Source organism: Myiozetetes cayanensis, unplaced genomic scaffold (assembly GCF_022539395.1).
Source record: "Myiozetetes cayanensis isolate MyiCay16 unplaced genomic scaffold, myiCay2020 scf1, whole genome shotgun sequence".
NCBI classification, from domain to species: Eukaryota; Metazoa; Chordata; class Aves; order Passeriformes; family Tyrannidae; genus Myiozetetes; species Myiozetetes cayanensis.
Window position 1 is genome coordinate 74,104,967 of NW_026086604.1, and position 26,373 is coordinate 74,131,339.

Consider the following 26,373-nt stretch of genomic DNA (forward strand, 5'->3'; position numbering starts at 1 on the left):
CCCAAAAACTGTACTGAAGAATTTGCTGAAACCCACGTGAAAGCATACATATCTATTGTATTTGGGGCTGATAAGTTTAGATGATATCCAGTTTAAATGGTCACATTGTATACCTTTGTGGAGTAGACAAAACAACTACAACGAATATGTTTTATGAAACAACAAATGAAAAAACATAGACGGGCCAGTCAGTGTCAAATCAAACTGGGACAAAGCATGGATGAACTACTGTGCAAACATTGAGAATCTGAAGTAAATTCTGCACTAGTTATCTTTTGCACAATGTACTGCTGAATACACAAGGCTTCAATCCCAGTGAATGCAAGCCAGCCAGGAACTACCACAGCCATTTTAGGGGATGCATAACCCATTACATGCCCAGTGCATCACTGCATTGAAAACAAACATTTTGTGATGGCTGGATTGAATTACAACATAAATCAAAATCTAAATTATGGAAAAAACTGCTGTCGGTGCAGCAGTAACAACACACACAGACTGTCAGATCAAACTGCCGACTCCTAGCAGGTACACAGTTTCTGCAGCCTTACTTTTGTAAAATGTCAGAACAATTTCAGTCAAAAATGCCTAGTTACACACCCTCGGAGCCCCTTCCCCTTTCTCATGGCTGTACTCGGTTCGCCACCAGGTGGTGACACAGCAGCGCCGGGACCAGCGCTGAGATCCCCGTCACACGGGACAGGAGCAGCGCAGGGGGATCACAGCATCACTGCCCAGGGCACCGTGACCTACAGAAAAACTGCTATTTCGAACACGGGGTAAAGCTCATTGAAGCCCAAAACCCAAACCAGTGTCTTATTCCCGACTTTATTTTAGTATTTACTGTGCCGCAGTGGTGTGATTTCTTCATATGTTACAAAACATTCAAGGTGAGAGATTTTCTTTTCCCCATTTTGAGAATCAACAATGAACTGTTTAAAATAGTGTGCCTCAAATGGATAGGGTGACATCCCCATGTCTTGGACTAGGTGACTTTTGCAGTTTCCCAGCCATGCATGATAGTGCATGCAGGTATTTGTCCCTGACAATTACGGGAAATAAAACCATAAAGTAACTCATGGAGATCACTGCAGGAACCCAGCTGGAGGGATCAGCGAAGTTACACAGAACTTTATATCTGTGTCCCATCCACAACCGAGATTTAAATTTCCATCATCTCTGACACTTAGTTGCTTGAGAAAAGTAGCATCCAAGTAGCATTTTGTCTTATGGGAACTGGAATTTTTATTATCGGATAAGTTACTCACCCTAAAGAAGCACTGCTTCTAGCTTTTGTAAACCATTCTGCACCACTAATCAGTATTTTAAGAGTTACCTGTTTATTCCAGTGTTGAAAACCTATTATGACAGTATTCTGAATTACAAAATCCTTTCACAGATTTTTACTCCTATCCTTTATTTAAAACAGCTGACAATCAAAGTGGAGCTTAGTGGAAGCACAAAGAGTAAAACCAGATAGGCCTGATGCCTACTATCATATCAGAGCTTTGAAATATTTAGGACATTTGTAGACAGTAATTTTACTAATTTTAAGTTAATAGTAAAAACAGAGAGGGGGGGAAGATGAAAGCATGAACTACAATAATAATGCGAACTATTTTCATATATGCTAACCACTAATATAAAGACAATATAGATTAGAGAGCAGAAGGCATAATAAGGTACAGTGGGATAACTAGTGACAATTCAAAATAAAAACACAAATCATGCAGAAAAATGGCACATTTGTACGGAAAGTTCTCTGGAGTTGCTTTGCTTGGTTGTTAGTAATGCTTTCTTTAGCCAAGGTGTTGAAAGTATGAGCTGAAATTCAGATTAAATTTAAACTAAAACCCTACATGTTTTAGTTCCGTAGTCCACATGTGGTGCATTGACAAGAAGACAAGTAAGAAGAGTGGATAGTGTGGGTGAAGTTTGCTTAAAAATATTGCAAACCCTCAACTGAACTCCACAAAAGAATACTCGGCAGTTTTTTGTAGGCCACAAGAAACCATAAGACATCTTTGTCAGTTCTACTATAGCTACAGTTTTCTAATTTGCTGGGAATGCCAGGGCCTATTCTGAAGCCTTATTCTGTTCTTAAGCAACCAGCAGTGTAAGAAAGTCAGCTTGCTGATCTTCAGTGTGACAATCAGATACATGTGCTACCTCTTGTTCACATCTCTCAACAACTACCAGCCCTGGTGAAGTCTTTCCCAGAGGCCACTCGAACTGCAGTGTTACCCAGAAACCAGAGGGTGCGAACAAGGGGGAAGCAACAGGTGAAGAGGGAGCGAGAAAGAAAGGAGGTCCATCATATAATTGTATGTACAACATATAGTGGTGTGTATGCAAAGAATAGAGAGATTATGTCATGCCCCTGTATATTAGTGAGTTACTTACAGTACCCTAATAAATTACTTAAATGCGAACCCTGTACTTCCTGCCGAAACAGCTTTTGGGACGCCTGTCCAGGTAGGTACTTTTGGGATATAAGCAGCCAACTCTCCCTGAACATCTTCAAAGGCTTTTGTGCACAACTTAGAAAGAAGAAAGTTTTATGCCCCATCACTTATCCTGAGTTTGATAGGAAGTGCTACACTTCTAAAACTTACTGTCAGTAAGATTGAGGGTGTTCAGAAAGAAAATTAATTACTGACATCTTTCTGACTGCCTCTGGCCTCATTTCTAAAACTGAGCAAATACATACACTGTTGCCTAGCAGTTGCAAAAAAGCCTACCCAAAACACACTCCTGCCCAGACGCTTCCACCGATCACAGTCACAAACTCTGGCCAGAACAGTCAGTGGCATTACATTCTCTAAAAATGACTGATGGTGTCATGCTCTCATTTTGTATCTAGACATCTGTTCAAGCAAAGCCCCATCACATTTCTCTCAGAAAGGTCAGCAGATCTCATGTTACTGGTTTAAAGATCTTTTCGTGATGTGCTGGATTTTTTTTAATATGTGTATACAGTTTTATATGTATCTTCCTGTCGATGTGCTGCTCAGAACTGCAGCAGTGACAGAGTACACCATGATGTGGTGGAGCTGAAGGACTGCACCTACATAAACACAGAGTTAGTAATTATAGAGCTTCTAAACCCTCTTGATTTCCCAACTGTAACCACACATGCTTGAAGCCTGTACAGACTGTAATTTTAAGGGTAACTTAGAATGTATTAGTCAAGGCGGAGCAGCTGAAAGTTACATTCCCAAAGATATATAAATCTAATAATAGGCAATATGGTTATTTTGTAGCTTTTTAAAAAGTGTATCTAGAACTGACAGAATGGTGTAACTTAAGGGAATTGGACATTTAAGGACAAACAGGCAACCAGGAGTTCAGTATGGAATTTAACCAAATGAAATCCAAAGTGTAAACTGTTAGCAAAACCCAATCAAGCGGGTTTACCTTTTCAGAGTTTTCACAGGTCTCTGCTATGAGGAAAGAAATCACCTCACTGCAGAAGGAAGTGATCATAATGATGCAGTTACCCTCTCCAAAATATAAAATAGCACATTTTACAGTTGAGTGTATTACAGTGCAAATAGCAAACTGTCTAAAATCTACTATTGAATTGTGTAGTAGAAAACAATGCACTATTGATTAGCCTTATTGAAACACAATGTAACAGATTTGTGGATGTTATATGCACTACGTGGAAAGACAGAATGGCCAGCACCACTGAACTCACAGCATAGCATCTTAATGACATACGTGGCTAATTTTAAAGGTGATTATGGAGAACCGTGCTCTATCCTGTGCCACTTTTGGATCCTATGCAATCGTTAAATATACTAAAATAATTATATTTGTGTCATGTGGCTATGACCTAGTCAACAAGACCTGCAATTTAAATGAATCACTGGGGTACCATGTAAAATCCTGCTTGCTTCAAAGACTTTTACAAAAGGATGCTGTGTCACTGAAAGAAAAAGCAATACAGGAAGCATCCACAAATATACTGTTCTCAGACTTCAGGAAGAATCTTCATCTACAACCTTCTTGCTACAAACTGTATCAAGCTTTTCTAATAGAAATCTCTCCAGCTTGTAGATATCCATATGCACTTCATTTCCCACTGCTAATCTGTAGGTGCTGTACAGGTTTAGGCTCACCACTGTGTAGTATGTGGCAAACATCCTTTAACTGATCACAATTGACCAACTCTTCAGCATTGAGGGTTGGACACACTTGGAATCTCTAAGATATACAGACAGATATTGTTTTTAAATTGAAGCTGGAGAATTTAGTATCAACCTCAAAGAGCAGCTAACAACATTTCCCAGTTAAGAAATCTCTTTTAATTATCATACCTCCTGTAGTTCAAATACATTATTTGCAAGAACTAAATTGTTAATACTGTGCAACATTGCTTCTCAAGCTTTTAAAGTATTTTCTCCTGACTTCATCATCCAACACTTCAGTTTTATGCTTTTTATTAACACTGAGTCAGTCCAATTCACTGTTACTGTTTTTTTTTCAGGGGAAGATGTAGAATAAAAAGCTGAAAGAAGATGTTATTTCACAGTTTTTAGTAACATGCATGTCCTTTGTATTTCCTGACTATGAAGAATTTTTTTTGGTAATATTACTGTACAAGAAATATGTTTAAGTCGTCAGCTTTTGATGAGGCTGGATGTGCCTTTTTCAACGACCTGCACAGTAGACCAGTCAGGACATGTGACGTTTAACAACACATAATATAAGCAACCTTTCATCCCTGACTCTTCACACTTCTTGCACAGTGTGTTAAAATAAGTCATAATGGTATTTTCTTCTCTTCAGCTGACATGGGAACATTTTACCACTGGTATGCTGCTAAACAATCAGCAATCCTATCAATGAAAGTGGTTCTACACTTATATTACCAGTCAGGAACAAACTTTTCTGAAAATGAAAGCAATCCTATTCTTATAAAAATCCACTGAAGTGTTCTGCAGAGAGATAGGGGAACTCATCTTTTCCAACAGATTGCTTAAAAAACCCCAAAAAAACCAAAACCCCAAAAAACCCACAACAAACAAAAAAACCCCCATTACTACCACGACTTTATTTTGAAGGGAATGTGTTCATCTCTTCTACTCAGGTGTAACATCAATCATCTTATAAGTGTTAATAAGGAGCTGTACTGTCTTTCTTTAGCTGATCAAATTCAAACTGGGTAATTTCAGCTTTTTTGAAGGCAATTCTGGTACACAAGTTCCTCAACATAGCAGAGAGTACTAAATATTGTCACTTTTTGCTGAACAGCCTGCTAAAACAAGCAAAATATACTTCAACTAAATTTGGGGCATTTAATTGTCCAGCTCCTCTAGAGAGACTCTCGTAAGCAAACTGGTAGGCCACCTCTCATGGGAAACTCCTCCTTTGACCCACACTACTCCTGTCCAGCTCCCCTGAGAAGAACACCAGCTACTACTGCAGTTTGAGGTCATTCAAAATGAGATCTGATAGTCAAGTGCTATTAGTCCAAACTCATGATTCAGTCAATTTTTAAAGCATCTCTCTGCATGAAAACTGAGTGTTTCACTGCCATGTAAATACTATTATAGACTTGCTTTCTGTTTAGCAAAGACTATAGTGCTATTACTATGTGCTGTTGTCTTTTTACCAAGACAGTACAAGTACTGGGATCTTCTTGGTCAGCTTCCCGCTTGTAACAGAAACTGGTTACATAAAAGAGACATTTTTATTGTATTATTTTTGTTCAGAAAAGTAAGGAAATGCCTGACTAATCAACAGGAGTATAAAGTTCCATTTGCAGAAGTTTAAACAGATTTGTGCAGCTGTTGGAAGCAATTCTTTCAGATTTATTTTTCTGCTGCAAAGACAACTCCGTTAACCATGTTTCACGAAGTCAATTAATTTTCGTCCTTCACAGCCTCCTCATTCTTCACCTGGGATACTTCAAGTTCAAGGCCTTTCAAAGTCAAGCAGCTAGGAAAGATGAGCTGAGCATTCTCTGAGTTGCAGGGCAGCTGCACAAAAAAGGAAAACTGGATTTTCAAGTGCCAATGTGTAAAACCATAAAAACTACTTTCTCTGTAACATCACAAGATGGCTTTAACACTTTCTGTGCAAAACCTCATTTTGACTCTTTTCAAGAGGTTTTAATGTACTCTGTTGGAGTAGGTTATTACTTACTCTGTTGCATTACTGTATTACTGAGAGTTCCTGGCATGAAGTAACAACTTGTTCCCTACATTTGTGCAGAGAATTCAATCACAAAAGAAAATAAAATACTTTAGATTTTATTAACTAATACTATCAGAAGAAGCAAATATTATTCTATAATTACAAATCAACATGCTTTCAGTAATTAAATAACATGCAGATTTGATTTTAAACTGGATCTTCATTTTTCTAAGCCCAAGAAGATGCTGGGAAAGGTCATGCACTATAAAACTGTAGTTCAAAATCAACTGGTCCAAAAGAATGTTGCTTTCTCTCTCACTTTAATTCAAGTCATAAAAGGTTCTGGCTAACAGTTTAGTGCACTATCCTTTTCAATAATAGGCAGGTGAGGGCAATTAGAGCAACAGACGTTGTTATGATGCTGGTATCTCTCTGAAGCACCTAAAGCCATCTGCTAACACCACTTCAGAAGACTGACTATTCAAAGTACCTTGTATACATTCTTGACCATCATTATATTCCTCATGAGCTGTCATTTTTTTTAAAAGATACATTATAGCATCTTGCACTAAAACTATCGGGGACCTGAAGATAAAGAATTACTGGGAGAAAATACCTCCTTATGCTAAATTGTTTTCAGTCCTCTACCTTTGGCCATGTATTTCCTCACTGCTCTTCATCTGTTACCACCCAGGATCATATGACAAAACAAAACAGAAGATATGAGTGGGTACCTAATCTTCGCCATCCTTAGCTTTTTTACTAGCCTTACTAGGAAGTATTTGTGCCGCTGTTTCCTTGCTTATTGTTCACTTAAATTCACAGTATGACTAACAGACTATTGACCAATGCCACATATTTAACTCTGATGTAACTATGTTCATGAAATACACCTGTGACACAATACTACATATTTTCTGAAGTAGGACGTGAACTCAAGAGGAGAGAGCATGTAAGAAGTACTTGCATCTGAGAAGGAGCTACAAGTAGTGCAATGTGCTGAAACAAATCAGGGAAGAAAGCTCATTTTGCATCTTCTACAAAAATACCACTGCTGTCCTTTTTACAATATATAAAGCTGAAGCTTTGATTCAGTGTGCCCTTGAAATTATCCCGTTATCTGTACATTTACATTACTATTTCTTCTTTTGCAATTCTAAGATTAATTGCTCCAGTACAGTTCCTATATTGTTCCAGTAGAGTTCCCATAGCTCCTCCTTCTATTCCCTCCTGTTTAACTTGGACCAAAAAATGCTGACTTCCACTAAATCTCATTAGCACTTCTGTAGGAATGTTCTCTGGTTATATCCTATTTGTTATGACCAAGACAAAAAGGTAATTTAATTTCAGAAGAAAAATCGGAACTTTCTGATTAAACTATTTTCTCAAACCTTTTTGCTCATTAGCAAAGACACAAAAGGATGAGGGAATGGGATCAGGGTCAATTAATTTAATGGTAGCTTCAAAAATTATAAATGGGCAGAGCAGGCCCTGTTATCATTCTTTTTCAGTTACTGCTCTAGAAAAGTTCATCCTTTTTGTTTCAAAAACAAAACAAAAGCCCCAACAACTTTGAGAGAAAAAGAGGTCTTTGATTTTCAGGCCTAGTTTTACTTCTGTTTAACTGCCAAAGCTTGCTACAAGCCTTTAGAAAGAAAGAATTGTGAACAAAATAAGTTAGATATTATTGCAAAGCTAAAACCTCCTTTTTTAAATGTGTCACACATATTCCTGATTCTTTTATTGAAAGATACTCAGTTGAACAAACTGGAGATGTCGTTTGATGATTATCAGTAACGAGTTCAACATTTCCTCAAAAGAAAAGAAAAAATGCTACCTGCCACTACAATTAATTTTAATATATCATATATAGGGCACAAGTTAGATACCCCTGCAAACGGAAATGCGTAGGTGTCTCCACCCCTGCAGAGACACAATTACACCCCTGGGGATCCATTCACCCACACTCACCCAGTTAGGTGGCCGTGACAACCAGAGGTGTTTCCTGTATTTCATCTCACATTGACACACATACTAGAAAAACATCCACATAAATGTTCAAATGTAACTAGAAGAAACCAAATCCAAAGCCATTATGAAATGCTCACTTTCGATCCTTGTAATTCCTTAAATTTGCCTCTGTATTCTGGGATTTTGTTAAGTAACTTCTGAATAAATTCTATTTTTACATACATGACAAAAATAGTTTTTTTGGAATATCAAGCATTTCATTAAAACCATTTTAGAGCCAACACTTTTATTAGAATCCAGACTATGGAAAGACCATGTGGACTTTAAGACAGAGATTATAAACTCTGTCATAGCCAAACATCAATAACATCAACTTTTAAAATACCTATTTTAAAATCTGTTTAGCTAAATTTGTTTCACGCATTTATTTCATAGGAATGTGCTGGATCATATTTGAGAAAATAGTATTTGTTAAATTGCTATCAAGTTTTAGATCCAACTGCTTTTTTCTTGTTCTGACCATTGGTTTTATAAAGCTAGTTAAGTTAAAAGCTAAACTTCAGAAAGACAGGCACACCTCAAAGGGACACAGCACCGTTTCTCACAGAAATGAGTTACAGTTCTGTCAGTAGCATGGCTCCAACTAAACTATTTCTGTGCCTGACATTTTGAGGCTTGTAAGTTGCCCCATGGTTGCGAAAAGTGACTAGCTAGGAACCACACAGTATTTTCTTCCCTTCAGCTTTAGTTTAAGAAATACCTAAGAGCTATACAATTTAACCTCTATGCAGACATTAAGACTCTTATTTTTCTCCTAAGAAGCCTTATGTTAGCTTTAGAGGCAAAACCCTCAAGAAGCAGATGATCTTTTACAGTGCAGAGAAAACTAATCTCAGGCTGAGCACTCGGGAGCACACACACATTAATTACATGAAGCCTCAGTCCTTACTGCTCTGCACGAGAACATCACAAGCAATGTACAGTACCTGTCATCTTGTCCCAGATCCTCACTGTCTGGCATTTCAGACGTAAAAAGGAATTCTCTCTCTCTTTCTACCAATCTAGTTAATCCAGGCCACGATCTTCTAGTCTGTTTTGTGTTTTAGGAGCCACCACCTGGGCACCTGTCCTGCTCGCTGCCAGGAAGAATGCTCCTTGCTCAGAGAGCAAATGTTTACAAGACATCCTAAGTGCCTGCTGGTCTTGAATGAAGTTCAGAGCGGTCAGCTTTGATTGGCCACAGCTATAAATAAACAAGTCGTGACTCACCTCACACACTATGACAGGGTGTTTAGTAGCAAGCACAGCCAAAAGCCAAACAGTTTGTTTTCCTTCTGGTCATGTGAGGGAGAATCACCACCCAGTTAGTACATTTTATTTTTCTGCTTCCACTGGAAATCTTCCTCAACATCTGCCACTTTTCTCAGTTGTAAGTAAGCAGCAGCCAAAATGATAGGAAGCTTAATGACACGAACTTTTTAAAGTGACAGGCTTAAAAATATGAGAACAAAAAGCTTACTCTGAAGTATAAAAAAATCTTTTTTTTCCTCCCCACAAAGTGTCAGTCACAAGCTGTCAGAAGCAGCAAAATTATTCTTTAATGACTAAATTCACAGATTAGAAAAATCCATAACTGGTAATTTTTAAAAATAAGGAATAGGAAGATAAGTTTTCAATAATGATTAATTGCATTGGTTTTAAATTCTGATTCCAAGCTCATCTGCCACAAGCAGTCTTAGCTATCATAGGGATACCAGCAAATTGTGCTGCAAGAGTCCTCAAAAATGAAAGTATGCTGACAGGAGGAGATTTTCTGCCAAAATACTTTGATTACTTCTGTGAACAACCTAAGGTGAATTGACATACGGATTTTCTCCTCTGGCGTTTTGCTGCATGCATGACAGGGATTCTGTCACTCCAGCTACATCTCTATTAATTTTCAACACCCTAGCAACCTTATCTGTGCTTGTGAAATCTGTCACACAGTCCAAGACTCCAACGATCTCATATGTACGTTGTTCAGCACATTACTCAGCACTGCTTCCTTCTCTCATTAAAACAGGTTGACCTGTTGTTCTTAATATATTTTCAAATAAATATTACATCCAGAGATCTTCACATAGAAATCTTTATTTCCAGGAAGGAATCCAGCAAGATTTACACCTGCTTCTTTGTCATGAGACCGTAGAAATTGTCCTGGGGATGTCACATATTAAAAATAAATTTAAAAGAAATATGCAAAGCTGGAAAAAAAGTTATGCCATATATCTTTGATTTGGTGCATTGTGAATAATATATCATTTCTGTAAAGCTGCTTAACTTTCAAAACTATAAAGGATTCTACCCTTTCTTCCTTTTTTTAATATAAATTTTTTCAAAAGTAAGATCTAAAAAAAGAACAGGAACAAAGCCCTCTGTCTAAATCATACAATGCAATATATATGTAAGTATTCATTCCTGCCGTACAACTGAGACCTTCCATGATCACCAATACCTGCATATTCCAATACAGTCCTCTTTTTCTTTCCTTTTTCTAATTCTGATAGTTATAGCTGAAATGAGTAAGAGCTGAATTTTCTTCAAGCTTACCCTTAAACAACACAGCCTCTTATTTCAAAAATCTTAATTAATAAAATGATTTTATATGACAGCTTCATGTTCAGATCAAAGTTCTGAAGTCTTCCAGTTGGGAAAAGAAGGAAAAGAAATAACTGAAATCTGCAAACACATAAAAGCATCATTCAAAATTTAAATGTGGCATCAAAAATGATAGCAAACAAAATTAAACCCCTTGTGCAACTTGGGTTGTTTTTGTTTAATATACATTGCAATATACTCTTACACACCCACATATATTTACTACGTAAAATGCCTTTTACAGAATATTTAACTTTAATGCATTTGATGATCACACTCAGAGGCTGAAAAGCTTTCAGTATCATGTCTGTCCCTGTATGTCAGTCTTGGAACCTGATGAACTCCAAACTCTTCAAGTACAGCTCTGGACTGTTCATTTCTCTGTCACACTCTGTACACAGCAGGAAAATGGTTCACTGTTTACTTTTACAATTCCTTAGAACTCTTCCCAGCCCTCAGTGAGATAAGGAGGATAATATCACCTTATTTACTTATTCGCAAGAAAGACCTGGAAAGATTAGGTTCAAAACTGTCTGCTAAATGAGTACCTATCTAAAATGTCAAGGACCTGTTTGCTTGGAAGTAAAGTATTTATAAAATGCTTTCTAAAACTTCAATACTCAAAGACTAATTTCTACTGGCATCAATGCTCATCACTTTTGCAAATCAGACTTCAGAACAGTTTGAACGCCTAATTAGCAGAACTGCAATCACACTGAAGTATTTTTCCCAGTAACACAAAGAAGATTATCTAAAAAATTAATCTCATTTTTTTTAATCATTTTGAATTCTTCTGCACCCAAGGGAATTAGAGCTTGTATTGGCCCATTTGGAGTTTTCCAGCAGATCGGGCTCCAGACTATTTCACAGCTGCATGAGATGGAATGACCTCTCCAAGAACACCTGGGTGGAACAGTAGGAGGTGAACAAACATACTGTACTGAATCAGGCCAAAGGGTTTCTGGCATCTCCTCCTGTGTCCAAAAGCAGAGCCAAGGGAATAATGCATTGCTGCCTTCCAGATAACCTTCCAGACTCCCAACTTGTGGAGTTTTGAACCAGCAGTGATGCCTATTTTTTTAGCTCTGGGTGGATTTCTGTCCTGTGATAACACCTATAAGATCTTGTAGCAAGGATATCTGCAGGTTAAATGCATACTGCTTGGAAACAAACAAAAAGAACACCAAAAAAGCCCAAAACAAAACAAAAAAACCAACAACAAAACAAAACCAACCAACCAAACAAAAACCACCAAACCCCACACAATTTTGTTTGCTCTGATCTAGCCACTTCAACTGGTTTCTAAGAAGTCTTATACTGTAACAGGTAGATGACAGTTAACTCTGTAGCTCTTCACAGCAAATTATCACTTTTGGAGACCATTATCATATTCTTTGCAAAACTAAAAGGTGAAGCTGCTTAGAAAAGAGCTCACCATTTTTAGCATTGATAAAAATCAGTTTTAAACTTTTTCAATATGGAAAACTCAAAGTCACTAGAAGTGACAGAACTGAGGAAGGAAAAGCTCTTTCCCTACCCATGATGTTTTTCAAGGACGTTCTTACTTCCTTGCTTAGCTGCAGCTGAGCACTGCATTCTGAACTGCAGTGGACTTCAGTCAGTCCTCTCTCTCCCTTCTAAGTTCTTTGTTGCCTCCTCTGAGGCCCCAATTCACATGATTAATCTGTGCTCCTCTCAGCGACCTCTTTGCCTGAGCTGCTATCTTCCAGGCTTGCTATGTCTCTCTCACTTCTCATATGCAGCACTTTCTGAAATTTTCCCTCCCCTTGACTCCGTTGGTTCCTTAACAGAAAGAATAACCTCTTCCACCTTACCATGAGTTCCTCTCCCCAGCCTTCTTTCTTCTGAAATTAACATGAAAACCCCTGACTTTATAATCAAGAGGAAGAAGATTCCATTGACAGTGTCCTGCTCTTGGTCAGCTCATTCAGCTTTAAAAGCCCTATTTTGCTCACCTGTTTCATACATGCAAGCTCTTGCATGTCCTCAAATATCCTGACTTTTTTTTTGCAAACTCTTCCTATTTTTACTATAACCAATTTAAGGTGGAAGAGACCAGGAATGTACGCAGTTACTCCCAGTGTGAGCATACTATTATTTACACATTTTGACTCTTTTTGTGAGTTGTTCCTCATGCTTTGTTGGCTGTTGTTATTTTTACATACAGCTTTCCAGAGCACCTTGTCTTCCTTATGTTATTTGGATAATCTAAAGAATCAATGCTTCTTCTGTTAATCTTCATGGCCCTGTTTTCACTTAAGCAGACTTCTTCTAGACCTTTCTGAAAACTTGCTTGAGAGCTGTTGAGTAACGGCTCTTTACTGCCAGGTATTAAGACATCCCAAAAGATGTGCTGGCATGCAGATCACATGCCAGTCTGACATATTGCTTTATCAGGGAATCTTACCACTTTTGCTCTTGCCAAGTACAGATTTGGACTAACATATATTCCCCAAAGAGTATGGACATTTGTGTGAAATTTTCCTTTTACAGGCAGGCACCAAAGACTGCAGAAGTCTCCAGTGAAAGAAGGGAAATAAAAGCTATGTTCTTACCAGAGACAAGGAAGCAGCCTTACTGAATAGTTGAGAGGATTGGATTTAGTGTCACATGCACTGCCGTATACACTCAGATAGATACTGAAGATGCTCCAGGGTTTTAGGAGGTAGGTGAAAGGCAGAGTGTTTTCCACATGGAGTGCAAGGAGTTCATCTGGTATTGCATGGCAGATGATGTGTCTCACCCAGGCTGCAAGCTTTCAAAGATTTTAATTAGTCAGCCTGTGGCACACTTTAGCTGGTCAACCAGGCCAAAACTATTAACAATCACTACTGCTTTCTATGTCTCTCCTCATCTAAAAAGAGAGTAAGATGGTGCTTTGAATGTATAACCCTGTTCTAATTATTCAGCTGTGAACAAGACTCACTTCTAATAATGTGGATGAAAAAATAATGAACACCCTGCTGTACACCCTAAGACACCCTAAATATCCTCAACTGATAGCAAAAAAAAAAAAAAAAATCACACTCCAAAAAGAACATGTAATTTAGCTTGTAGATTGTTTATGCTGATGTTATTTTCAGCAACAGCATGGGTTTAAAAATTACCATCACTGTCAAAGGCATGTTTAGGATGAAAACTAATTTGAAATCCCCTTTAACGCTCCTGAAAAAAAAAAATCATACAAATAACATACATGAAGTATGCCATTTATAAGCACACACACTACTGTAATTGGCTCGCAGGTCGAGCACAGAGTACCCTCTGTGAATGGGGGAAACATGAGACTGGAGACCTGTCACTAGTGGGATTCCACAGCGCTCCATCTTAGGCCCTGTGCTCTTCAACAAGGAGGCTCTGTAGAGAGATCTCAACAAATGAGAGGGCGGGGCAATCATCAACCATATGAAGTTCAACAAGGGAAAGTGCTGGATTCTGCACCTGGGGGTGCAACTCCAGATGTTTGTACAGACTGGGGAATGAGGTGGTAGAAAGCAGTGTTGTGGAAAGGGAGCTGGGGGTCCTGATCTGTGTCAAGTTGAAAATGAATCAGCAGTGCCCTGGCAGCCAGGAGGGCCAACTGTGTCCTGGTGGGCACCAGGCAAAGCATCACCAATCACTGGAGGAAGGGATTGTCTCACTCTGCTCTGCACTGGTGTGGCCTCACCTTGTGTGCCATTTTGGGCACCACAATATAAGAAAGATATTAAGCTGTTAGAGAGTGTCCAGAGAAGGGCAATGGAGACGGTGAAGGGCCATGAGGGGAATCCACATGAGGAGTGGCTGAGGGCACTTGGTCTGTTCGGCCTGGAGGAGACTGAGGGGAGACTTCACTGCAGTTACAACTTCCTTGTGATGGGAAGGAGGGGCAGGCACTGGTCCCTTCTCTCTGGTGACCAGTGACAGGACCCAAGGGAATGGCCTGAACTTGTGTCAGGGTAGGATTAGGTTGGATATTAGAGAACGGTTCCTCACCCAGAGGGTGGTTGGGCACTGGAACAGGCTCCCCAGGGAAGTGGTCACAGCACCAAGCCTGACAAGAGTTCAAGAGGCTTTTGGATGATGCTCTCAGGCGTATGGTGTGATTTTTGGGGATGGTCCCATGCAGCGCTAAGAGTTGGACTCGATGATCCTTGTGGGTCCCTTCCAACTCAGCATATTCTGTGATTCTGGGATTCATCCATTTGAAGGGCATGACCAATTTTCCCATGTTTTCAACATCCAAATTTGCTGAATGACACCTATCTGGATTCCTTCTATGTAAAGCTCACTTCAAATTGAAAAGGTTTATTATATTTCCTTAACTTCGAGATCTCCCCATAGACTATAAGATATACACAGGAGCCTTGTTTATAAGAGAGGAAGCCTTTCTTACAAGTGTAAATGACAAATTATGAAAATGGACCTACTGAATGTGTTCAATTACTTGCTAGGGTATTATATCAGGTGTAACCACAACCTGGGAAGCAGTGTGCTAAAAAAGCTGAAGACACCTATTACGCACAAAAGGTAGTTTGATATTTAGCTGTACTTAGGATCAGGATTGTAAAAAAAATTAAGTAAAATCCTTCAACAGTCAATGACCAATAAAAGTAAACAAAAAAAGTGCTTTCTTTCTCTCTTCATGGAATTCTGCATATTATACAGGATTCTTATTTTTACCTGGATGAAATAACTAACTGTTAAAACATTTTTTAAATTACGAGTTGCATATTCAGGAAAAAAACACAAACAAAACAGCATTCAGTTTTGATATAAAAAAAGTAATGCAGCATTCAAAAAGCTAAACAACCACATGCAAGAAATACTTACTGGGCAGAACACAGCACATGAATACGTACTTTTAAAGAATCATAAAAAATTGAGTATGAAAGCAAACACACTATCAACAGACACCAAAACCTGATTTGTATCAGCAAAAATGAGTTGTCATTGTGAGGTTTTAGCGTTTCATCACAAAGCACGCATAATAATGCTCCACGATGCATGAGAGTATTTCTGAGTTTCAAACACAAGCAGAAAGAGGAGTTAAAGGGAGTAAGAGACACTTCAACTGCAGTTTAAAAAGCAAAATATTACATTTTAGTAACATGAAGATAGCAAATCTTCCTCTATACAAATATGACAGATCATGCTGGATTTGTGTCACAAACAGAGAAGAGCTGGAGACAGGAAGGTAGATCTTACCACTAGGGGTGAAAATCTCAACTGCTCTGGGACTTTTTGGCCATGGGATCTTGTTTAACAGCTATAAAAGAAACAAATATTTGGAGGAAAAAAAAAAAGGACCAAACGAAAAACCTCAACCCACCTAGTAATGATCTGAGTAATTTCTAAAGATAACTAAATACTTTTCCCAAATTTTCAAGAAACCCTTTATATACATTTTCATGAAATTATTTACACTAAGACCTACAAAAGTACGTATGTACTTGTTCATCTATAATCATGATCTGTAATTCAGGCAAGTCACATTAAAATGCAGGGGTTTTTCCTAGGTACATATGCTACTGAAGATTCTGAAACCTGCCCATCTCCCTGTCTCCTTTGGTTGTAGCAATCTGAATCTGGTTTTTCTCAGTAATTAGTTTCTTTTCTTACTGAAAAAAATGAACTATATGAAAGGCAGACCAAACAGTAAGATAGCTACACAATGAAATTAAATTCCTTTGAAAAAATTGGTTAAAAAATGCATGCAGACTTGAAAATAGTTTCCAAAAGTACTGATACAAAGAGTTAAAGCACAAACCTGAGAAGTTTGTAATGTTTTCTATATGAGTATACTTAGAAGACAAGTCTATACGTAATTCAATTAAGAAGATAAGTATCACTCAGCTACACAGAATTTCTAAGATAATTAGAACATTCCGACCACATACTGATAGTGCCTATTTTTAAGAGATTCTGCTGCTACGCTCACAGTTTGCTAAGACAACCCACCATTATTTCACTGCTACAATCGTCCTATGAACAAGAGGATATGAGCCAGTTTTCCATACAGTCATATAATTTATTCTTCAGTGCAATGTAATAAAATCTCTCCAGAGAATGGTTAGTGCAATTGCAAGCCATAACTAGATCGAAGTCCAGGTCACTGGCCCCGAATTACACCTTAGAAGCTTAAGGATGAATAACTGTAGGACTTCAACTACATTACAATGTAAGCACAGCACACAGTTATATATTAATCATTTTTACTGATATTAATCCTATTCTTATGCCCCAGCACAAAAAGCCAAAGTTTTGATTAATATTCAGAATTGCTAGCCAAATGTTTTCACACTAAGTATGATTCATTTTGATTCCTTAAGGTCCACAGCCTTTTTCAATGCCTATATAAAGAAAGCAAGGCAGATGACTAAATAATACCGTTAATTTATCAACTTATTAACACGAACTTCTTATCTATTAGTTCATTTACTGTGTAACAAGAGATGAAGTCTCCAGTGTTTAATATGTCTGATGGTAAAATTACAATCGTATTATCTCCCTTTATAAAGAGTTTTTTTCAATAGCACTTTTATTCAGTGTGGTAATTTTTAAAACTGTGCAACTGTAACAAAAAAAGATAATTAAATTGTTACTAATGTGACTCAGTTTCAAGGCCTTATTTTTATCTGATGGAGCAACTGGTAATCTGTATGCTACATGCCAGTACTTTCCAACTGCAACACCTGTAACAGCATGTTAGCAAATTTGATAAATTATAAAGAAAAGAGTAACATGTAGATTTATGTAACCAAAGTTTAAAGTATTTATGAACTAAAATCAGGGAAAAAAATGTCAGAGTGTGTGTCACTTTAAAAGGCACATATTTGTGTATGCTGATCAACCAGCTTGTTTAAAAAAAAAGTATTAAGAAAATATAGAAGCCCATCACCACAGTTCATGGTTTTGATCTCACATTATAGCTCTACCAGCTCAAGAGAGAAAACAGACATATAAACTTGTTAAATGCTAACATCAAAACAATAAAATATTTCTACACAGTATCACTTACAACAACATAGAAGGGTAAGATAGGAAATAATGACAAACAGCAGCAAGAACTACATTATACAAAGCAACAGTGTGCTTCACACAATGGCAATTCATACACATACACAAGTGCAAACTAAATAAGATGGTTAATTCCGAGTGTACTGATTAAAACAAAACTAACTTTATCCTGGAGTGACTGGATAAACCAATTTCTTCACAGAGTTTCTCCACAGTGAACAGTTGTCAAACCACAACCATTCTGCTCTTTAAATATCCACCCCTCTGAGAAACAACTGCAAATTTTAAAGATATGGGAGGCCAATGAAACACCACACAGCTCCACAGAAAAGGCAAGGGGACAACCAAGACTGCAAAAGAGAAGTCAGCTCCCTCCTGCAATTACACCCATCTCCCAAAAAAATCTAGAGAGTCAAACGGCTCTTGGGCTAATACAAGTCAAGAAAGGTTCAGAGGAGGAATGATCGATGAGGACCTGCAGCTTAACCTGTTTGTCAGCAAGGGCACGTGTTGATTTGTGATCTAGAGGAATCCCCTGAACCGGTCGGGTGAGCGCTGCCAGAACACTCAGCCAGAAGTGCTGAGCACCTGATAACCTTCACCCTGCCTCGAGAAGATGATAGTATGCATGACATTTTGCTGAGGGGTTGACATAACTGCTGGAAGCCAAACTAACTTCAGATAGCTAGGCTTTTGTTCCAAAGTATAAAAGACAAATTTCCCTTTTCCCGTTCCCTCACTAATAATTTTTAATTAAATTCAATTCATTTCATAAGGTAGTTTAGAACACATGTATGTACCACATTGTTTTGCACGGCACAACAGTAGCTCCTATCACCACTAAAACTTTCTTTTCCCTCATTTTTTTAATGGACATCTAAAGACTTCTAAAGCATCTTTTTTGCTAAGCTGTATAAAATACATTTTAATAGTCCAATTTGCTGCTAGAAGACTGAAAAATTAAGCTTTCAATTTAGAAGTTACTTATATATAAATACATACACATCTATTAAATCTGTAAAATGCACAATATTTTATCACAGCTTTTGCTGTTTCTTTCAGAATCTTGAATAAGGATCATTAAGCCCAACTCCCTGGATGTTCCTAGAGATGTTCTTGTAGAGAAGGGAAGTAGAAGGTTGAAAAAAATAACACTCTGCGCAGACTTACTTTAGTCTAGTGAGTCTCTCTTATTAAAAAAAACAAACAGAGAAAACCAAAACCAACAACAACAAAAAACCCCCAAAATCCCCAAAATAATTTACTTGGAAAACATTCAGAGTACTTTAATTACATAATTTTTGAACTGCTTTTCAGGTAACCTGCATTTTAATTCATCTCATTCCAGTGACTGTCAAAGAAAGCTCCAGAAGACTAATTTCCACCTGCTAAAATTATTCTTTACAAAAAAAAAGAGCTTCTTCAGTATGGTTTGAGTTTGACTGCCGATTGAAGAAATAAGTTTTTCCAAGATACACCTAGAAGGAGTTTGAGCAAAGTATTTGAAACTTTAACAACAAATTCTACTTACTGTCCTTTTTAGAAACTTCTTTCTATTTCTGTTTATCATCATATTGAGATTTCAGCTGAATTCCCACATTTTGAGACTTTGATAATAAAAAAACCCACCTAATTCAGCCAGCCAGTTAGGACAGAAGTTGTCAAGGTACACATCCTAGGAAAACTGTTTGCTTACAGTGAACTCAGAATGGGAACAGTTTTGTACAATAATTGTTCAGACATCTCAGTTTGTGTTCTATGAAAAGCTCCACACATATTCAGCAAAAAGCTCTTAAAAATGTTTAGAACAGTATTTTTTCAAGGATCAGGCATGCAAACCTCAGGTATTACTGCTCTGATTGATTTTATTACTCTGATCTCATGCCTAAATGCAAAAAAAAAAAAAGCAGGATCTTATGGTACACACTGACCTCACAACTTCTGTGGAATGTGTTGGTAGCAACAGACACTCAGTCTAAAATTGGGCAACAGCTATCTCATGTGCCCTTCTGGGATTTCTCAGACTTAAATATTTATATACAATTTATACACAATGCAGAAATAAACACATATATTTATTTCAGTCTTTGTCACTTAAATGAATAAAAAGTCAATGCTTGTAACACTTTTTACAAGAACAGCTACACTGGGTCAGCCAAAGGCCCATCTAGCCCTGTGCCCTGTTGGCTGCCAAAACCAAATTCCTCAGGATACCTAAGAAAAAAAATAATAATAAGGGAAAATACATAATGACACTTCCATAAAATACAATAGATCCTCCAGCAATCTGCAAATCAGGGACTTTCAAACCCACAGGTTTTTAATTTTCTATGTAATAGCCTTCAATTTCTTTAATGTAATAGCCTTCATTTTCTTTAAAAACTGTCCTGTGATTTGTGTTTTAATCCACGTATAGTTCTTACATTCACAACAATCATGTGTCAAGGATTTCTAAAGCTTAATTACTTATTTTTATTTGTTCTCAGCCTGCTATTTTGATGCCTCCTCTTTCCAATAGCGTGAGAGAGAAGGCATGTTCCTTATGGTATCTTGGAGAGCTCCAATATATTTCCTCTTAATTATTCTTTTTCTCTTTTGAAAAAACACACCCCATTTACTTGTTCTTTATATGGAAATAGTTCTGTATAGTTGATCTACCTTGTTGTTTTACTCTGGACTTTTCTTCTGCATCTTTCCGGGAGGTAGCAGAACAGAACCACAGAGAGTATTCAGGATTTCAACATACAACAGATTTAAAAGTGTCATGTGGCTGTGATTAGTTTTGCCCTGCATCTTTTTTACTGATACTTAACACTAGATTTAGTCTGTTGACCAATGCTGATTTTCTGAGAACACACCTCATTCATGAGTGGTTTCAGTCACCTTCACACACTACTATTTTATATGTGAATTTAGTACTGGTACTTCTGCATAACTTTACAGTTATGTACACTGAATTTCAAATGCTATTTCACTGTGAAATAATTCTGTAAGGATCTTTTGAAATTCTTCATAGTTGGTCCTTGCTTCATTTTCTTGAATAATTTGGTACGTGGCCATCCCACTATTCACTGCCTTTTCAGATCACTTATGAGTACGTTTCTCAGAATAGTTCCAGCACAGATAGTGGATATTTTTATATTCACTGTGAAATTCTCTTAAGCATTAGCTCCCACTATAAACTGACCTATAGTAACCTCAATGGCCACAACTACATCAGTGATCTATTAACTGTACTACCAATCCAAGCGCTCAGAAAAACAGGCTGAATTTCTGAAAGATCATCATCCTTTTTATATCAAATCTAAGCTAGGGAAAGGAAGTGCGTGTAATAAAGCACTGTGGCCACAACATGCAAGTGGATTTGAGAGAACTTTCAGGATTTTGTGCTACTGCAAATATTTATCTCTGAAAGTTTCTATTGAATTGGTATCCTTAATATGTATGATCATCTGTAGTCAAGGAGTGTGGAAATGTGCAGAACATGCAGAACACAATGAGCATGTGTCACTTTGTTTTCCTCAGAGTAAAAATTAATGACTTAAAGCTTTACAGAACTGATCTTGTGTGTTATTTAGACTCTAAAATATTTGAAATAATAATTAAAAAAATTTAATGAAATACATTTTAGTAAGTAAACATGCAACATTTCTTCTGCCACTATGAAATACAAGAAGAAAAGGAGATTCAGGGAAGAAATACCATCATGTTTGTTTCAAAACAGCTGAGCTGTTTTACTCAACTGTATGTTGAGTAAAAGAATATAATATGTTATTCTGCTGATAGGCTCACATGCTTCAACAAAACTGTGCCAGGACATTCCTTACTAAATTAGTGACTAATCAGATGTTGCACTGGGAAGCACACCCTCACGTGTTACAACCACCCAGACGTCTGCAACATTAAAAAAAAAAGATTATGACTATAGGTTCTTGTGCCCCCTGTAAATAACTTCCATCATGCGCTTTGTAATCTAATGCTTGTATTGCTTGTATTCAGCAAATCAGATGCAATTAAAGGTAAAAAGTTGACTACCACAGAAACGGAAATCTACTTATTCTGATCTTTTTCCTGACTATCATAATTTTAAAGACTGCAAGCAATGATGTCCCCTTCTGTCCATGTCAACAACTAGTATATATTTCTAAATACCTTGTTTTGTTAGTCACAAATATTTCTTTTTTCTTTTGCCAAGTTCTCAAACTAAATGAAATTCCTTGTTTCTTTTTCCTTCTTATTATGCTCAAAGTCCTGTCATCCTTTATAAATTGTTCAGAATTTGAAACTTGACAGAAATAAAGTCAATAGGCTGTTAGGAGACTCACACCTCTTTTTTAAAAATTTCTTATTCATATGAAATAAACCCTACTCTTCTCAATACAATTAAAATACCAAAACCAACATTTCTGTCTACAGGAAACAGTTAATATAGACCAATATGAAAAGAGGATAAAAGCTACTTGTACTTGCAGGAGAAAAACATCTTTTTCACATGTTTGGCATAAGCCATATATCATTTGCTTTTCGTGCAGTCTTCAGTGATAATGCAAAAATACAGAATATGGTCAGGCTTGCTACCTGTTTTTATGGAGTTTTAAATCAACCATAATTAGACTTATAAAAGCCAAGGCTTAAGAAAAGCCATTTCAAAATGAATCAGTCTGGTTTTCTTCTTAATTCTAAAAGCAGTCTCTCTATTTAGAGCAACACTGGGGGCTCCCTGAATGCTATAGTTTATAAATACCCTTTAAGATGACAAGTCAAATGACTTCAGGATTGTAAGTTATCTCTCACAGTTGTTCAACTGTTAAAATGGAAAGTGGTAAGAATAGAATAAAAATACCGATGGCAAAAATATTACACGTGCACTGGAACAAACATAGCAAACAGGACACGACCATTTTAACATTAATCTTTCCACTTAAATTTACTCTCTACCCTTTGAAAAGGTCAGCTTTGTGAACTTCTCTCCTGATGAGCAATCTGACGTCAGTCATTACATTCAAAAGTTTCACGCTGATCAGAAATGCCATCTTCCTCTACTCATTATCTGTCTGGTACTTGTTTGCAACAATATTCTGCTAGTTTAGGCATCAATAATAACTTGACATAACAACTTAATTCTTTAATAAAGAACATTTTCAAAGATATAAAAAAAAAAAGGTGAAAAATACGAACATTACATTTGCAAGCTGAACAAATCTCTGAGGCAGGCAAACATACCCAACAGCTCTGTGGCAGTCAGACAGGCTACTCCTTAACTAGGCAGTACATTTATTGTATGATGTGACCCTACAAAGAGTTAGAAAAATGATGTTTCAACTCCAAGTCATGTTTCTGTTCTCTTTAACAGGGCTTGGTACCTTGGCACCCTAAAAAAGGAACTACTGCTTTTTAACCAATTCAAAATTACAACACTATGCAGATAAGGTCTAACTGCCTAGACATTTTACTAAATCTGCCTAAACTTTAACGTCTATAAACCAGAAGATAGCCTTGTTAACTCTAAGAATTGCCCTAGAAAAAAGAAGAGATATGTTTTAGAACAAATTGACTTTTTCCAGTTAGCACTGTCTGCAAAACCTTGGAATATAGTATCTCCACTTGAAAATAAGGAAATAAAGATTGCACTCCACCTAGTAATCTAATGTCAGTTCTACTGTATTGATATGCAGCTACTTCTGCATAGTCACAACTATAAATTGCAACATGTATGGATTCCCACCATAATTTAGAAAATCCCAGCACACTGAATACTTGTTCAAAAGTCTTCATGGATTATGGATAAATATTCAGGGTGAGAGTTGACAGAGGCAGGCAGTGATCATTTGCTCCATTCAGAATGATGTGATGGCATCCAAGTCATCTTTCCCTCTCTGAGCCAGGTGGGAAGGCTGTTGCTATCTTTCAAGAGGCAGTTCATAACTTGAACCTACTAAGTTCAACAAATGAGTTGAAGTAAATGACAATACCTTTTTGCCGACATTTTGTAACAGTATGTCCAAACCTCTTGAATCCTTCAACTAGAAAAGTCTTTATTTAAGATAAGAGGGGTCTTTGTCACTTTCTACCACGTACATTTGACTTCAAGTTTCACTTTCTTATTGACTAAATACCTGTCAATCACATCCCCAGACAGGTTTTCTTGTAATCCTATTCAGGCTGGCAGCCAAATTAAGAGTATACTCTTCTACATCCTGCCTCTGATGCATGCTATTTATAATAAACAATTTGGTAATTGAAACAAGTAAAAAACCAAAAGAAACAAAACAAGGTTTTTATACTGAAAAGTAGTAATATTCAGAATTGACAACAATATATAAGTATGCCTGCCAGTATATGAAAATTTCCAAGCAGCTTTGAAAAGTAAGTAGGGAAAGAATAACAGATGGTATAGTCAGCATAAAAAACCTGATCTGCTGAAAAATAGCCAGAAAACAACATTTTATTAGATTCAGAAAGTAACCAAATATTGCCCCTTTTAATTTATTTGATATTCTTTGTGGGGGTGTTGCACCCCACAACAAGCAAAGATTGATTACTTGATTCAGGAGGGATCACTGAAGAGAGACGGAAAAAGTGATCTGAGATGGATGGTACTAGCACAATTCCTCTGCAATTTTTCAGACAGATATTCTCTATAGAGATGTTTACACACTCAAGAAATCAACCCATGAAGATGGGATAGGCAACTCCTTTAAGAGAAGCTTGTAGCTTTCATTGTATGACCAAGGTGCAGCCCGCATCTCAACACAAAAGAGTAAGGTTTGTTTTCCCTGCAGTTAAGACTTTTAAAGTTTTATCTTGGTGAAAAATACTGGTGTCAATACTGCTATATCAGTAAGAAGTATCATTAAGAAGTGAAGGACACCTCAAAATGGCCTTGCTGAAAGCTGGGAAAACTTGGCAAACAGCATGAAACCACACTGTACAAATGAGCAAATCCAAATGCAGCACCTGCCATACTTGCTCTTGTCTAAGACGGAAGAGTACATCTAAGCACTGCTTTTTGAGATAGTGCAAAGCTGAAAAAGGCACAAGTGGCATGGGAGAATTCCAGAGTAACACTAACCATTCTGGCAAGTTTCTCACTGTGAATCTGGTTCATTTCTCCACCCACCTCCTCCATGGAATTTTCTGTATTTGCTTTATCGCTTTCCTTTCAACTCCATCAGCTTCCAGAAGTTGGTTTTTTCCTAGTGCTGTAAACAAGCTCAACTAAAAACCCCAAAATACCTGCAATTCTACATATCTTTTACTTAATGTTTAGCTAGTACTGTGATCAAAAGAACCATTTTATCAAACAATAAACATAGTGATAAAAAACACGTGAGACAGCCGAGGTGATGGTAAGCAGCAGTGGGGAGTTTTATTTTTTCCCTAGTGACGACAGTATGGTTAGTAGGTGACATGCCAGCAAGCGTGACACAGAGCTATCAGAACTGGGTCAGCTCAGAATAAGCAGTTCCTCTGTGTTGTTCACAAGGGACAAATCCACCTGCCTGCACTCTCAGACACGTTTAACTGAACTGCATTTCTGACACACTGGATCCAGAAACAAGACTCTCACAAATAACTGAACCATGACTGTAGCTCCATACTTTAAAATATTAAACACAGAACAGACCTGGCTTTAGGATATGTTGAAAAGTGCTGAAGAAAAAATGCCTTATGTTTAAACAAAAAATGACGAACAAAGGCTGTATTTCCACCCTCCTATCATCACAGGAGCGTAGTATTTAATTTTCATCAATGAGTAACAAAGGAAATTAATTACTGAGTCACTTTTGCACAGGAAGCAGCATACCCTGCAGTTTGCAAAAACTGCACTTACGTCAGGTATTTATTTCACACATTTAATCATGGGTGCAGTGACTTCACCTGAAAAAGGTATTTTAAAAAAAGAGAAGTATTTCAAACCTAGTTTATTTAAACATAGTAAAAATACACGTCTCACAGTGCCCTTTTTCCAACATGGAGGCAAACTGGTGAAATCACAGAATCCTTTAGGTTGCAAAAGGTTTTTAAGGCATCACATCCAACCATAATGCTAAGTATAAGCAACTTTTGAAGTCTTCACATGAAATCACCTTGAGTTGTTCAATGAAGTTACTCCATCTGACTTTAAATAAAGGAATAATATTTGTTTATGCCTCAGAAAATACAAACAACACACACACACACAAAAACTTTCAGACCATATGCTTAGAAAAGATTACTGAAATTGCTTATGAGAGATTAGCAAGAGCAAATAACAACTGTCAAAATCGGACTATGTGAGATGTTCTTCTGCATCTTGAAATTTTAATTAGATATTTCTATAAGAACACTTCTGTTATCAGAAGAATGGAAGAAAAAAAATTGGCAGAGGTACACAACAGCGATTTTTCTAAATGATTTCCTAGTATCTCAGTACTGCAAACCCCAAATATACAATATGGAATTGTTTCAGAGCTCTCTAAATAGAATAAAAAGTTTAAAATAATTCTAGATAGTCGTGATCACAACTAACCAATTGGCTAGAGGAAAGGACAAGATTGTGGGACAAATAAGAGAGTAATACATTTCTCTAGGATATGATATATAAAGTTAACTAGAAAA

At 37.1% G+C, this 26,373-nt stretch overlaps 1 protein-coding gene across 2 annotated transcripts in view; it reads right to left on the reverse strand.

Annotated features, from left to right (window-relative positions):
- The window catches only part of RETREG1 (reticulophagy regulator 1), a 63,051-nt gene that overhangs the window by 14,418 nt on the left and 22,260 nt on the right, over positions 1 to 26,373 (reverse strand). Inside the window, exon 1 of one of the 2 annotated variants that reach the window (XM_050317233.1) lies at positions 9,102 to 9,336. The exons of the other annotated variant lie outside the window; for it this stretch is intronic. Within the exon in view, the coding sequence (XP_050173190.1) occupies positions 9,102 to 9,136 (35 nt within the window). The 5' untranslated portion in view covers positions 9,137 to 9,336. Of the gene's footprint in view, positions 1 to 9,101; positions 9,337 to 26,373 lie in introns of those variants that run through there. 2 annotated transcript variants of the gene reach the window in all.